Source organism: Rhinoraja longicauda, chromosome 6 (genome assembly GCF_053455715.1).
Source record: "Rhinoraja longicauda isolate Sanriku21f chromosome 6, sRhiLon1.1, whole genome shotgun sequence".
Classification (NCBI taxonomy): domain Eukaryota; kingdom Metazoa; phylum Chordata; class Chondrichthyes; order Rajiformes; family Arhynchobatidae; genus Rhinoraja; species Rhinoraja longicauda.
The window spans coordinates 70,477,520-70,493,793 of NC_135958.1; the positions used below are offsets into that span (position 1 = coordinate 70,477,520).

Here is a 16,274-nt window from a genome sequence, read left to right on the forward strand (position 1 = left end):
ACCGCCATTCATTGTGATCATGGCTGATCATCTACAATCAGTAACCTGTGGCAAACCTCTCCCCATATCCCTTAATTCCACTAGCCCCTAGAGCTCTATCTAACTCTCTTTTAAATTCATCCAGTGAATTGGCCTCCACTGCCTTCTGTGGCAGAGAATTCCACAAATTCACAACTCTCTTGGTGAAAAAGTTTCTTCTCACCACAGTTTTAAATGGCCTCCCCTTTATTCTTAGACTGTGTCCCCTGGTTCTGGACTCCCCCAACATTGGGAACATTTTTCCTGCATCTAGCTTGTCTCGTCCTTTTATAATTTTATACGTCTCTATAAGATCCCCTCTCATCCTTCTTAACTCCAGTGAATACAAGTCCAGTCTTTCCAATCTTTTCTCATATGACAGTCCCTCCATCCCAGGGATTAACGTCGTGAACCTACGCTGCACTGCCTCAATAGCAAGGACGTCCTTCCTCAAATTAGGAGACCAAAACTGCATACAATACTCCAGATGTGGTCTCACCAGGGCCCTATACAACTGCAGAAGGACTTCTTTGCTACTGTACTCAAATCCTCTCGCTATGAAGTCCAACATGCCATTAGTTTTCTTCACTGTCTGCTGTACCTGCACGCTTACTTTCAGTGACTGGTGTACAAGGACACCAAGGTCTTGTTGCACTTCCCCTTTACCTAATCTGACACCATTGAGATAATAATCTGCCTCCTTATTTTTGCCGTCAAAGTGGATAACCTCACATTTATCTACATTATACTGCATGTGCCATGCCTCTGTCCACTCACTCAACCTGTCCAGGTCACCCTGCAACCTCCTAACATCCTCTTTGCAGTTCACACTGCCACCCAGTTTTGTGTCATCCGCAAACTTGCTAGTGTTACTTGTAATTCTATCATCCAAATCATTAATATATATTGTAAATAGTTGCGGCCCCAGCACCGAGCCTTGCGACACTCCACTCGTCACTGCCTGCCATTCTGAAAAGGACACGTTTATTCCTACTCTTTGCTTCCTGTCTGCCAACCAATTCTCTATCCATGTCAATACCCTACCCCCAATACCATGTACTCTGATTTTGCTCACCAACCTCCCAAGGTGTGGTACCTTATCAAAGGCTTTCTGAAAGTCTAGATACACTACGTCCACTGGCTCTCCTTCATCCATTTTACTTGTCATATCCTCAAAAAACTCCAGAAGATTAGTCAAGCAGGATTTCCCCTTCATAAATCCATGCTGACTTGGACCAATCCTTTTACCGCTCTCCAAATGCTCCGTTATTACCTCTTTAATAATTGACTCCAGCATTTTCCCCACCACCGATGTCAGGCTAACTGGTCTATAATTCCCCGTTTTCTCTCTCTCGCTCCTTTCTTGAAAAGTGGGATAACATTAGCTACCCTCCAATCCACAGGAACTGATCCGGAATCTATTGAACATTGGAAAATGATCACCAATGCGTTCATGATTTCTTGAGCCACCTCTTTGAGTATCCTAGGATGCACATCATCAGGCCATGGGGATTTATCAGCCTTCAGTCCCATCAGTCTACCCAATACTATTTCTCGCCTAATGCAAATTTCTTTCAGTTCCTCTGTCTCCCTTGAACCTCTGTCCACTAGTACATCTGGAAGATTGTTTGTGTCTTCCTTAGTGAAGACAGATCTGAAGTACCTGTTCAACTCTTCTGCCATTTCCTGGTTACCCATAATAATTTCACCCGTTTCTGCCTTCAAGGGACCCACATTTGTCTTTACTAATCTTTTTCTCTTAGCATACCTAAAGAAGCTTTTACTGTCCTTCTTTATATTCTTGGCCAACTTCGCTTCGTACCTCATCTTTTCAGTCCGTAATGCCCTTTTTGCGACCTTCTGTTGTTCTTTGAAAGTTGCCCACTCCTCTGGCTTCCCGCTACTCTTTGCTATCTTATACATCTTTTCTTTTAGTTTTATTCTATCTCTAACTTCCCTTGTCAGCCATGGTTGCCTCTTACTCCCCTTAGAATCTTTTTACAACATAATAATAGGTCCATTTGCCCACCATGTCCACAACGACCATTGTACTTAGCCACAATAATCCTATTTACCTGTACTTTATCCGCGGCCTTTTATGCCTTGCCCATGCAAGAACTTATCTGCGGATGTGAGACTAACACCTCCTCAGGCTGCATGTTTCAGATTCCAACCACTTTTTGGAAAAATCTCCCTCGTCAGATCCCCTCTAAGCCTCCTGCCTCTGAAGTTGTCCTCCTACATGGACATCTTCAATGGGATAAAGATTCTTACCATTTACTCTCTCTATTACCCTAATAGTTTTGTGGGCATAATATCCATCTAGTATTGATAACCCATCAAATTTATTGTCTGGGACAGAGCAGATAAACACATTCCCTCCACTTTCCAAATGTTTCCTCTTTCCTGAGGGCAACTGAGTGCAAAGCCCATTCCGGTTATCAAGAACATATTACAAATACATTTGGAAGTAACCTGAGTGCAGACTTAGCTCTGTGACCATTACATAAAAATGAAGTATGCATTCAAGTGTTGATAGCATTCTGCATTTTGTTAAGGAGCCCAGTACCACAACTGCTGCCTCTCGCAGGAACCCACTTGATCTGATTGTGGCTCTGTCTAATCAAGGAGTTGCAAGAGGCAATCTCTTCTGGGACGATGGTGACAGTCTATTGACTTATGAAACTGGTGATTATACTGAAATTATCTTCCGAGCAAAAAATGTAAGTTTGACTGATTTCCGATACTTCATTAATCATGTGAATTGAATCATATGCACATCCTTCCCAGGATAAAATGCAATAACCATTTAAACACTAGCAATTTTTCTGAACAAGATGCTTCTGTTGCACAAAATAAATATGGCTGGAAATTGGGATCACCTATAAAGGCATGTTAAATGCAACCATTGGCAGAACAGTGCGTAGCGGTAGAGCTACTGCCTTACAACGCCAGAGACCCGGGTTCGATCCTGACTATGGGTGCTTGTCTGTATGGAGTTTGTACGTTCTTCCCGTGAACTGCATGGGTTTTCTCCGAGGTCTTCGGTTTCCTCCCACACTTCAAAGACGTACAAGTTTGTAGGTTAATGGGCTTGGTATAAATGTAAAAAATTGTGTATGGTGGTGTTAATGTGCGGGGATTGCTGGTCAGTGCAGACACGATAGGCCGAAGGGCCTCTTTCCACGCTGTATCTCAAAACTAAAAACTAAACTAAGCTGTGGATTCACCATTGCAAACTGCAGTGGCATTAAAGACCCGGCTTTAGGTACTACTGCGTAGATAGTATACGTTCTCACTGGTGTGGAGTGTGTGAAGGAAACTCATGGTCCTGGCCCCAAGCTGGGTGAAGGGTAAAGAGAGTTCCTAGTTGAACAACCATTCTGTGCCAATGAGGTGTAGATATTTGAGGCAGTGAAAGAGGGGTAATATGCTACATTCAACGTTTAGAGTCAGCCCCATCTACACTAGTCCCACCTGCCTGCATTTGGACCATATCCTAAACATTTCCTATCTATGTACCTGTCCAAATGTCTTTTAAATGCTGTGATAGTAGCTGCTTCAACTACCTTCTCTGACAGCCAATTCCATGTACCCACCACCCTTTGAGGGGCAAAAAAGCTGTTTTTTAGGTTACTTAAATGAACCTGGGGTGGGAGATGAAAGTTAGCTGGTTGGGGATTGGTACTTTGGCTGATCAACAATCGAAGCCTCCATCATCAATCCTGTAAATTAGGGAGTTTGGGGAAATTAAAGAGCTGGGAGGTGGGCAAGGAAGCTGGGGGTTTGGAACAAAATGGAGAGTCAGAGTGAAGTTAGTGGATGGAAAGGTAGGGAAGTTGTTACTCCTGTCAGAAAGAGGCCTTGGATAAGTAATGCAAATAGCAAAGTGGGGTCGCAATTCAGTGTAGCACAATGAGAGAATGTTGTTCCTGGAGCGATCGATTACAGACGAATTTCTCCTGCTTTGAGAATGAAGTCTTTTAATGGGTGTCTGATACATGTGTTTTTGACAACTATAATAAAAAATTGACCTAACTAAAACTGCACATGATATGTGATAATTTGAGCACCCTTGACTGCAGCTAGAAAAACCTGCAGGACATTGGCTAGCTGGTGATCAAAGGGTGCAGATAGATTGTTGAAAATCATAAATATAAATCATCCAGGTTGAAATCAACTCAGGTTTTGAACTTTACTGATCCTAACCTGTAACTGAAAGCATACTTTCTAAATGTTTACTTTTAAAATGTGTTTGTTTTGGATTTTAATCTTTGCAATTTAACATAATTTTGTAATAGCATTTTGTTATCAGTTTGATTGACTGGTTTTATTTAATTAAACTGCTCCTTGTTTCCAGACCAACATTTTTGAGAAACTAGCATGTCTAAGCTGTGTAGACATTTGATTGGTCTTTCTTCTTTTAAGCTGTTTTCTCCACCCCCCAGAATATGTTGATCAGTGAGATAGTTCATTTGAACAGCCAAGTCGATGACCTGCATTTACGAAGAGTTACTGTTTTTGGAGTTCCATCTCCCCCACAGAAAGTTTCTGTTAATGGACTCTGGATCTTAAACTTCTCCTACAAGTTGGACACAAAGGTGAGGGCCACGTTTCAGTCCAGATTGCCTTTAATTGCTTGGTGGAAAACAAATGAAATTAAGCTAAATTTGGAAAGTGTTTCGTTTTCACATTCTATTCATTTGTTTTTTTTTAGCTGACTCTATTGATATCTTGCTGGATATAGTTCCAAAGAATCTAGGTACCCAAGTTAACGTCTTTCAACTGGATTTGACAGGCTATTTCTCTTGGGTGTTTGGGAGTTGACAGGTAGAGCAGGGGATGCTAATGGGTAATCATTATCCTCACAGACAAAACCCCAGTGTTTATTTTCCCAACTGGTTAAAGCCCTGAATGTGATAAATTAAAGCAGCTATTTAATGTGGGGGAAGATAATAGTTTGGGAGGTGGGGGAAGTAGATTTGCATTAGCTCTGAAATTCACCTGGCCATGCTTAAATGAGCTCCTGGAGGAGGTTTGATTTAATTTTACATAGAATATTTTTACATTTTGCATTTCGAACAATGTCAACACAGTATTTTGTGTCCATTCTGTCATGCATCTAACTTTACTTTTCAGGTGTTGACTTTACGGAATCTCTCTGTTTTTATGGGTGAGGAGTTCACAATTGCTTGGTTCTAAACAAAGTGAAGCTGGGTCTACTTATATGAAGAAAGCCACTGCCACAAAATGAATGTTAACCAATGGTACAGTCCAGAAAGAGTTAAAATAAATGATAATTAGAAAAAATGTAAAATCAATGAAAATCTGAAAAATATATAGTTAATGGAAAGCTGAAAAATGCAGTAAGCATTTAGCAGTTCAAGCCGAATTTATGAAAAGAAACAGAATTAATGTTTCAGGTGCAAGACTCTGAGGAAGGATTTTTGAGTGAAATGGTAATGTTATGTTTCTTTCCATCGATGCTGCCTGACGTGCTGAATTTTTAATTTTTGTTAAAGGAAGTAATATTTATCAGTGCCATGCAGTCAGTATTGAGAGGGCAGCATGTGCCCTCCAAATGAAAATTTTAAATGTAAAATCGTGCATGATTTATTTAATGATTCGCATTTGTAGAATGCACAATTTATATAATGTAACGGACTTTTGATTGAAACTGCCAAAATTATTTAACTGCATTTTTATACCAAAAAGGCATAAAAGCAACAAGAATGGATATTATTTTTATGATTGACTTGATTTCATTTCTGGTGCACATGGGTTTACCTTAAGGCATCAGTACCAGACAATAAAAGCACAAGCTGCCACTGGTTTTCTTGTTTCATTTGCAAATGGATCAGTTTGAATTGCCATCTCTTCACACACATGGCTTTGTGGCAGAATCATGGAGGCATACTTTATGCCATTGTCATAAGGAGTAGAGAAACCAGTGTAATCTAGAAACCATTAATGTGACAACAAAGCATCATCTTCTACTTCCAACGTATTCAATAATTTCAACCCAACTTTGCCAAAAGCAAACACAGCCTTCCGCAAACACCCAACAATAGAAATTATAACATGCAGCTGAGAAAACAAAAAATTATCTCTGCTAAACTGACAGCTGCACTGTAGACCCAGACTGATATGGCCATTGATTACGTAGGCACTTAACATCAGGTGTGTTGGAAGCACAAGGCCACAATTGAAAATGGCAGAAAAACAGTGAGCAGCTTGATCTTCAGTTAAAATCTTCAGTTAAAATGTGAAGTCTGAAGAAGGGTTCCGATGCGAAATGTCACCCATCCTTTTTCTCAAGAGATGCTACTTGACCCGCTGACTTACTCCAGCACTTTGTGTCTATCTTTGATCTTCAGATACATCGGTTCATTATTAGGATGGACATTGAATGTGATGTGCCAAATTGTATAGAGGACACATCATGGCTGAACTAGCAGCACAGAGAACCTGAAAATATAAATTTATAAATACTAATTTGACAATCCCGAACTCTTTCAACACCTTTCAAATTAAAGCAAGTATCTTGATTTTTTATAAATGTTTCTATAAGCATAGACTGAGGGAAATTTCTACCGTATAATTTTACCCAAAGCATATCATGGTTATTTCTTATTGGATTCTAATTATTAGTTCAACTATTATGAATTTATGTCATTTAAAAGAATTGTTGAAAATTATACTTTATGCTTGAACAAAGCAGTGATTTTATCCACTCAAGTAATTTCTTCAATGTTTTGGAAAATGTCAAATTAATTATGATTTTTGTTTGATTGGCTCCCATGTTTTCACACCAAAGCGCCAAACCCTGGAATAAGCTCAAATAATACATTTTGTTTTGAGTGTTGTGCATAATAACTATTAAAGTACAATTTTAGTTTATTTACATTTATACATAAGGGCAGTGCAGATGTAGGCTGATTAGCAGCAACAACCTCTTTGAAGATTTGGCACTTCATGTGATATCGAGTGCAGTCAGTCAACCGAGTCCTGATTCCTTTACATGCGCAGATGTTGCCTGACCCACTGAGTTCTGCCAGCAGTTTGTTTTTGTTGCAATCAATTGATTTATTTTTGTTGTAGATTGCATTAATTCTGTTTAGCTTTAAAGTATAGAATTGCAGTGTAAAACAATGTTATTTAAAAGGGCAAGCAGATGACATATAGTTTGCCAATTTATTTATGGTTTATAGTTTGTGGTGTACAGTCTTTTTTTTAACGTCTCATACAGCTGACTTATTCATACAACCAGCAACCCGCGTTCCCTGTGGATGCTGGCTGACTGAGAATATCGTGTATGTTATTTTTCATGCCAACTTTAAAAATATTACAGTAAAATCATTATGCAAAGAAATTAACAGGCTGTGACCTTTCACAGTTACTTTGCTCCTTTGCTCTTCCACTTAGATCAGGAATCAATTACACAGGTTTTTGTCAGGCGGTTTAAGAGAATTGTTTATTAAAATAAAGGGTGGCGATTTATGACTGTGAAATTATTGCATCTTCATTTGTCCGGAGGAAAATATTTTCTTTTAATTTAATTATCCTTTTCACTATCTAGCTGCGTCATTCAGTTAAAATCATTCATTTAATTTGCACCCACAAACCAATAATTTAAAACATGGAACAAGAATAAACACTCGCAAAATCATTTTGTGATAATGTTCTGAGAGATTGGATGAAATTTGAAAGAAATTCTAAATCTATCTGTTTTAAAACAAAAATTAAATTGGGCGAGGTCATAAATTTGAATCAATTTGCAAAAAATACAAAAGGATGAAGATTTTTAATACAGTGATTTACCATGATCAGGAATACTTTGTCTGAAAGGGTGATCAATTTCAAAGATCAAAGTGGTTCCAATTGTAAATGTAGCAAGGGAATTGGATCTCCATTCGTATCCTCAAAGCTGCAAAGGAAACACAGGAAAGTGGGAATATTTGGTAAGTTTTTTCAGGGAACTGTTACTAGCATAATTCTTTGAATGGCCACTTTCTGTGTTATTCAATCTAAGCCAAATCTATTTCCACATATTATGTCCAGATCTGGAAGGTCTATTCCAGCTAGACCACCACATCCAAGATATGCAGGTAAAGCTCGAGAGGTGACCAGGATCCTACAAGTGCAGTTAAGAGGCCCTGACTCCAGAATGCCCTTCTTAGCCTTTGACAATCAGCAAAGTTGGTACTGGGTCTTTGCTGATGCACAAGCTACAACGTTTAATAGATTTGTGTCTCTATTACATGAAGATTTTATTTGTTTTATAATCTTTAAAAAAAAGGTCTGAGAGACAATTTAACTTTGTAATCCAAGATTCAAACTTCTGAATCTGGCAGGAAGGTCCAGATATTCATATTTGACTCTACATGTGCTGATTGACATCAGCAACTCAAAAAGTACAGTAAAATCAACCGATTATTTTGACATGGATGCTGCAAATCATTTGAGTTTTAAATGAAAAAAAGATTTGCATTGTATCATACAGCAACACTGAGTTTCCAATTAATTATTGTTGATATTCTTCCCTGTGAAAGCAGAGTATATATATTTATTAATACAGTACTAAACTCTGCACTGGTATATTTGTGTTTGTTATGATTGTGTACTGATGCACTGCAATGCTGAAAACTATATTCTGCACTCTGCATTCTTATCTTTGCACTTGAGTTTGTCTTGATATTCATGTATCTGATTTGATTATCCTTTTTACAGTGTGAGTCATTCAGTTAAAACCATTCATTTAATTTGCACCCACAAATGAATAATTTCACTCATGTAACAAAAATAAGCACTCATAAAATTATTTTATGATTATGTTCTGAGGGGTTGGATGAAGTTTGAAAGAAACAACATTTATCTTGCCAAACAAAGCTTCTCACTATACCTCAGTACACCTGACAATAATACACCTAAACGTAAAACTGCACATCATCGCAGAACTGGATAGTTCAGCATGTTTTATTGTCTGGTAAAGTCAAGATGTTCACATGGAACTTAATAGCATGAAAGGAATCCCCGAAGGAGCATTTAGCTTTATATTATTGGGGTGGAGCAACATGGCAGTTCTTTTAATTTTCACTAGCTTATAGGATTGAAAAAGAGAGTGATCTTAAATTACCCTGCAGATGTTCTCCTGAGTTCATATTCATAGAAACGGATTCCATTGTGAGTCAAACTGGAGGATCATGCACCCGAGAGGGCATAAAGGGATTAATTAAACAATTAAAACTTTATATTAATGCTGGGGGTTTTGGGAGACTGTTTTGATGAAATCTGACTATGATAGTATGAAAAATCTGCATTTTAAAACTGATTGCATAAACTGGTTTGAACAAAAAGCTTTGTTATTTTAAATAAACTGGAAATATGATACTGGATTTATCCTTACATTTAGCAAACTTATATCGGTAAATTAATGTGTGATGATGCTTAGTTTCCAATGTGATAGGATAGTCTAATCCTCAATGTAGTCCATATATGCTTTTTCCCCAAGAAACTTGTGGTTTATTTCATTTTTTCTATGTGAAACCATTTTTTTATTCTCTTATTTGCAGTTGTATCTGTTCTCCATTGCAATTTCTGGCACATAATTTGGTGCAGTCTAGCTGAAGAATAGTACATTGATCCTTACACTCATGTGTTGGAATACATTGTCCAGATTTTGCAATTGAACCATTGGGCATCATTGTACCCAAGGCTCACAGCAGCATCCAGCTGTTAAATGCAGAATCCTGAATGAGGTGTCCATGCTCCCCTGCAGCAGGGTCTGCTGTTTTACTTCCATCTCCAGCAAGTTCTCCAGAGATCAGTGAGTTGATGAAAACATCAGATACTTACATACGATTCTTTCTGTAAAACATTTGAAAATGTCACTCTTCATCACAAAATAGTGGAAATGAATTTTTTCTTTTTAGTGGCAGATGGGAGCGATAATTACTATTTGGCATATACCAGGACTAGAAACTACTCCCTAGCTTTTATATATGAATATAATATAACCCTAGGGAAATAATGGAATTTAAAATATATTTTAATATTTTAAAATAGTTATTTTTAAATATATCAATCTACAAATATGTACCTGTCTTTAAAACTCTCTATAAAATGTTTCCAATATTAGTTAAAATTTGTGCTTATTTTCAGGGTTTACTGAGAGCATTCTTATGAACTGTTGGGTGCTCGCCCAGTTTGTTGACATTACGGTAGTTGGAGGCAAGGGATCTTGTTGAGTTGACAACCCACAGCATCTGATGTCAGAAAAAGCCTAGATCATGGCAGAGATTGAGATCTAAATAGGCATCAGCCTTTGAGGCCGATGAGGAGCACGTTTGCTTTGTTGCCAACCTTATTATCCGGGCCATTATTTTTCAGCTTATGTTTATGTTCCCAAATGAAGTTGATGAAGTGTGATTAAGTAATGTTGAGATTCAGAGCTATTTTCTGAAGGCTCGGATAAAAATCCCTCCCACCCTTGGTATTTGTGGAATTGAAATTAAAGTAAATAAATCGGAAATAAAAATGCTGGTATCAGTAATGGTTGAAAATGCCCTGAAGAGAAGGGATTCTGCCATCATTCACTGGGCCAGCCTAAGTATGACTCTCAATTTACCAATGTGGTTGACAGTTAACTGTTCAAGGGCCAGTTAAAGACAAAGTAAACACTAGTCTAGCTCATGACACCCATTTATCATGAAGTAATACATAAACATACTCATAACTTTGCAATGCATTTTGTATCCGAGGTCTCAGTGTGTACAGGGCAAAGCAGTTGGGCAGCTGGTGGAGCTGTTGCCTCACAGCTGCAGAGATATTGGTTCAGTCCTGACCTCGGGCGGGGGTGTGGGGGGAGCTCTCTGTGCGGAGTTTCCTTGAAATGCTCCGATTTCCTCCGACATTCCAAAAATGTGTGGCCTCGTAGGATAATTGGCCACTAAGTTGCTCCCAGTGTGAAGGTGGGAAGTAGAACCTGGTGAGATTTGATGAGAACGTGGGAAGAATAAGAACTGGGGCTAACGTTGGATTGGTTTAAATGTGCAGTTGACGGTTAACATGTTTTCATGTCATATTTCTCTATGCCTGCTAGCAGCACTCTGGGAGTCGAGAAGCTATGTGGTATCTGTGGGATGCCAATCTTTTAAAACGTCATCATTCATATCATAAGTACTGATAGATAGAGTGAATCAATGTCACTTCCAATCAAATGATCAAGGCTGTGCAGCCCGTGATATCCAGGCACGAATGGTGACAGGCTTTATGACCAACAGAAAGAGTAGGCTCCAAGAATATCCCCATCATGACTGAAGTCTGAAGAATGCTGTCGACCTGAAGTGTCACTCATTCCTTCTATCCAGAGATGCTGTCTGTCCCACTGAGTTACTCCAGCATCATGACTGATGGCCAAGCGCAACACATGAGTGTAAGGATCAAGGTTGAAACATTTGCAACCTCTTTTGGCCAGGAATAGAGATCCATGCTGGTGATCTTTTGAGATCCCCACCATTACAAAAAGCAGTCTTCAGCCAACTCAATTCACTTTGTATGATGTCAAGGAATGGTTAAGAATTCACAATACAGCAAAAGCTGTAAAACGTGACAACATTCTGGCTGTGGAAGATGAGTTCCAGAACCAACAGTGTCTCTAACCCTCCTGCTGGTGCTGACATCTATTCAATAATGTGGAAATTGCACTTTCCACAAAAAGTAAGATTAATGCAATCCCGCTGTTCTTGTCCACTGCTAATTATCGGCAGCTGTCAGGAACTATCTGTTGACATTTCTCAACAATAACCTACCCACTGATGCTCAATTTGGGTTCTGCCAGGAAAGTTCTATAATGAACAAAAGAACAGAATTTCAGAGTTAAAATGAAGTGACTCAGGCAGCATTTGATTGAATGTGGCACCTGGAAACTTAAGTAAAATTGGAATTTGGGGAATCAAGGGGGAAAACTTTTAACTGTTTCTGAACAATATGATTTTCATTCACTCATCTATAATTAACCTACTTACAATCTATTGAGGGAGTGAACTATTTATTTCTTGCTATATCACTACGGAAATCTCTTAACTGCTCAGTCATCACATTGTAAGCTGATTGCTCAATAGACATGCACAAGTAGTCAGTTAATTACTTGAGAAGCTAATCATTAATTGTCAAGGTTATTTCACAAACTAACAACCAAGTTTACAGAGCATTTCTGTAAATCAACACCAGTTCTCTGGCTTCAAGAAAAAAACCTACAGATGTAAATTTAAAGTAAATAAGGAAATACTGGAAACACTCAGCAGGTCAAGGGGTGTCTGTGGAAAGAGAAACAATTTAGGTTTTATGTTCGGGACTTCCTCTGAACAATAAATCTAAAGTCTAAAGTCTAAAATTTATGAGTTTACTGTAACTCCTGAGATGATAAAACAGTTGGTTAAATTAGCCAATGTATTCAGAATTTACAAAACTACAGCTTTGACTGAGGTAGTTGAGTTAATCAAGCTTTGTATCAAGATTCATAGAAATCTACAATACAGAATTGGCCCATATCATTCATGCCGACGATGATGTCTATGCTAATACCATTACCTTATTCTTCAATGCCTTTCCTATCCGGTGCTTTCTAAATGTTGCAATTCTATCTGCCTCTACCACCTCTTCGGGTCGCTGTTTCCAGAAAACCATCACCCTCTGGAAAAACATACCCCTCGGATCTTTTTTTAAATTTCTTCCCTCTCACCCTACCCTAAACCTGTTCTATACTCCCCTGCCATGAGAAAATAGATTCTGACTACCTATCCTATAAAGCAGGACCTTGTCAAAAACATTACTAAAACTACCTCGTTATGTAAACTACCTCGCTGCCCTTATCAATATTCTGAGTCACCTCCTCAAATATCTTTAACCCTATTTGTGACCTATGATGTCCCCAACAGAAAACCATATACTAGTTTATGCAATGCAAGTCAAAGTACGCAGTTGCAGCCAATATAGTTATTTCCTTTCTATCTTTGCTTCAGACCAAATCCACCTTGCAGTGAAAATATTTTTATCTGAGCTTGTTTAGGTGAGTGAATAATTGCTCTAAATACAAATTGAAAACACTACTTCTGATTGATGTCATGGAAGAACCTCACCTTTATTGTATTATCTTCAACATAATATTATTGTAGTACTGATCTCCAGATAACTTTCTTCAAATAGAAAACTATTCAGTTCTACGAAATGTTTGATCAATTCACAATTTACTTCCTTCGTGAATTTGAGATAGGGATACATTGCTAGTACATATGAATGACATAACCACTTTTGACTCTTGATTTGATGCTGTAATTAACCAAAATTATGAATTAACTATTGACCACCCAGCCAGCTGTTTAGTATCTGCTTAGAAATCCAAAAATAGATTAAAGAACTAAATTTCAGATATGGGATAAGAATTAATGACCTTGTCAGTACCACACAGCCATCAATGGGCCTTTGTGGGCTCCACCTTTCCTTGATCATCCTTGCTGGCTTTGATCTGTCTTTTTGCATATCTTTCATTAATTTGTTCTATGTACCTTTTCACCTCTCAGTTTCCTCTCCCCTGACTCTCAGTCTGAGGAAGGGTCTCGACCAAAAACGTCACCTATTTTTCTCCAGAGATGCTACCTGACCCACTGAGTTAGTCCACCTTTTCGTGTCTATCTGTGGTGTAAACCAGCATCTGCAGTTCCTTCCTACACATTGTTCAGTGTTTGTATTTTATATATCACCTTTATATAGCAATTTTAATATGGGTGGCACGGTGGCGCAGCGGAAAAGTTGCTGCCTTACAGCGCTTACAGCACCAGAGACCCGGTTTCGATCCCGGCTACGGGTGCTGTCTGTACGGAGTTTGAACGTTCTCTCCATGACCACACGGATCTTCTCCACGATCAGTACAAGTTTGTAGGTTAATTGACCCTTTGTAGGTTAATTAAAAAAATTGTCCCTTGTGTGTGTAGGATAATGTTAATGTGCGGGGATCGCTAGTCGGTGCAGACTCAGTGGGCTAAAGGGCCTATTTCCGTGCTGTTTCTCTAAACTAAACTAAACCTTAATGTTGTGTTATATAACCGTAAACTACACATTTGTGTCACAAGACAATTACCCCTTTTCTAGAGTTAGGGGTCAAGGATGTAAGGGAACAGATATGGTGAATGCAGAGTGTCTTTTACCCAGGGTACGGGAAGCAAGAACCAGAGGACGTAGGTTTAAGGTGAGAGGGGTAAGATTTAATAGGAACTTGAGGGGCAACCTCTTCACTTAGTGGGCAGTGGGCATATGGTACGAGCTGCCACATGAGGTAGTTGAGGCAAGTACTATGAAAGGATTTAAAAGATACGTGGACGGATATAAAAGATACATGGAAAGGAAAGGTTTAACAGAATATGGGCCATGTGCGGGCAAATGAGACTGACTTAGATGGGCCATTTTGGTAGGCATGGACGAGTTGGGCTGAAGGGCCTGTTCAATGCTGTATGACTGATAGAAGAATATGAAAAATAAAATTATCCATTGCATCTTCAATGGAAAATAAATCATTATATTCACCAGGCTGGATATTCCGATGCATTTTGCATCTAAATCAGCAATAAATTAACTTTACCACAATTAATTCTGATACAATTAGCACCCATACTGAGTAAGGTACTCATATGTAGAATTATGCAGCGGTTTTCTACAGTGGATAATTTGCACCAGTTATTTGCTTGAGTATATATGGCATGCGTTTTATTTTCTGAATACATTTTGAAAGAGTGTGTTTTACGGAGAAATTAAATACCAAATGTACCATTTTTGGTCCCCTGGCAAAAGTATTAGCAGCCTGATGAATAACATTTCCCCCTAATGACTGGCTAATAATAAACGTGATTGCACTGTAGTCATGTGGACTGATCCAGTGGTTTTCCATTGTAATGTACTGAAAGCTATGTTCTTCAGTGAATTATTCTCTGCAAGTCTCGAAGAAGCAATGAGTGTTTTATGAATGGTAATGCATTAGATGAAAATAATTGGGAATGTTTTATGCTTATGCATATAGTTCAGAACAAAAAACATTGCAAACGACTTATGAGAAAGTTGGATAGATTTTGGTGCATAATTAACTTCAATTTGAACTGTTGTAACACAAGTATTCTTGTTTGTATAATTCATATTTGAATTCAATGCTGTTCCTATTAATGGTGGGTCATTTCGATATTTTATCCCCTATCACATTATGTAATATTTAGACACCTGTATAGTAATTACTGTTAAAATCACGATCTTTCATCTGTATGAATATCCTGTGGTGCGGCTTTGGAGCGTTTAAAATGGGAGAGCATCAACTGCGTTTCCTAGCAACTTAATCAATCGGTAACCATAGCAATGGAACATTTCAGCAGAGGATAGCCATCTTTTTCTTTGCCATTCTCCACTGTAAGTAAGGATTCTCCAGATTTGATTAGTTTTGATTTGACACATATATACTATTCACAAATGCTGTTTGCAAATATTTCCTCTTTAATTCCTAAAATATTGTTTATTTTACCTGTAACAAAAATCAACTCATTTTAGTTATTGATCACAGTCCAGTCATTTTCAGAATGATACTTTTTGATCTCTCTCAAAATATGCAAGAATATGTCAAAACAAATGGCATGTTCTTGAGAAATTATACCAACTGCAGTTGGTATGATTTCTCAAGAACATGTCTGTCAAAGGAAGTAGGGAGTAAATTATATTTATTTCTCGAAAGGATGTTCTTGTCCTTTGCAGACTGCACTCTTTATTTACTGTGTATAGATGAGATTAAGCATCTTACAAACAGAAGATTGTTTTTATCCAGATCAATCTTAAAGTGAATCATTAATAAGAATATGGACTTAGCAACTAACAGTAAATTGCCAGTACCACTAAGTATCACTAACAATGTCTGGATATACACATTCTAATACAAACATGCAGACACCAGTTGAACTGAATATGCAGAGTATTGACAGTGAGCCTGGTCAGTTTCTTGACATTGCTATGATAAATTGCAAGCCATTGACTTGCGATGCAACAACATTTTCAGAAATTTCCTAGTTTACTTGTTCGTGAAGTAAAAGCAGTAAAATCAGAAAATGCTTATCAACTCAGGCAGCATGTGAAGAGTGAAAGACTGGATGCCCCATTACTTTAATGTGAAGAGTGACAAGTAAAATGATGAACTGACAGTGGTGATTAACCTACGGGAATATGATATT

The 16,274-nt window shown here is 38.2% G+C and overlaps 1 protein-coding gene across 1 annotated transcript in view; it reads left to right on the top strand.

Annotated features, from left to right (window-relative positions):
* The window catches only part of LOC144594576 (lysosomal alpha-glucosidase-like), a 39,157-nt gene extending 31,501 nt beyond the window's left edge, over positions 1-7,656 (top strand). The window contains exons 18-20 of the mRNA XM_078401297.1: positions 2,577-2,741; positions 4,467-4,619; positions 5,158-7,656. Coding sequence (XP_078257423.1) covers positions 2,577-2,741; positions 4,467-4,619; positions 5,158-5,220 — 381 coding nt within the window. The 3' untranslated portion in view covers positions 5,221-7,656. The remainder of the gene's footprint in view (positions 1-2,576; positions 2,742-4,466; positions 4,620-5,157) is intronic.
* Positions 7,657-16,274: the final 8,618 nt, after the last annotated feature.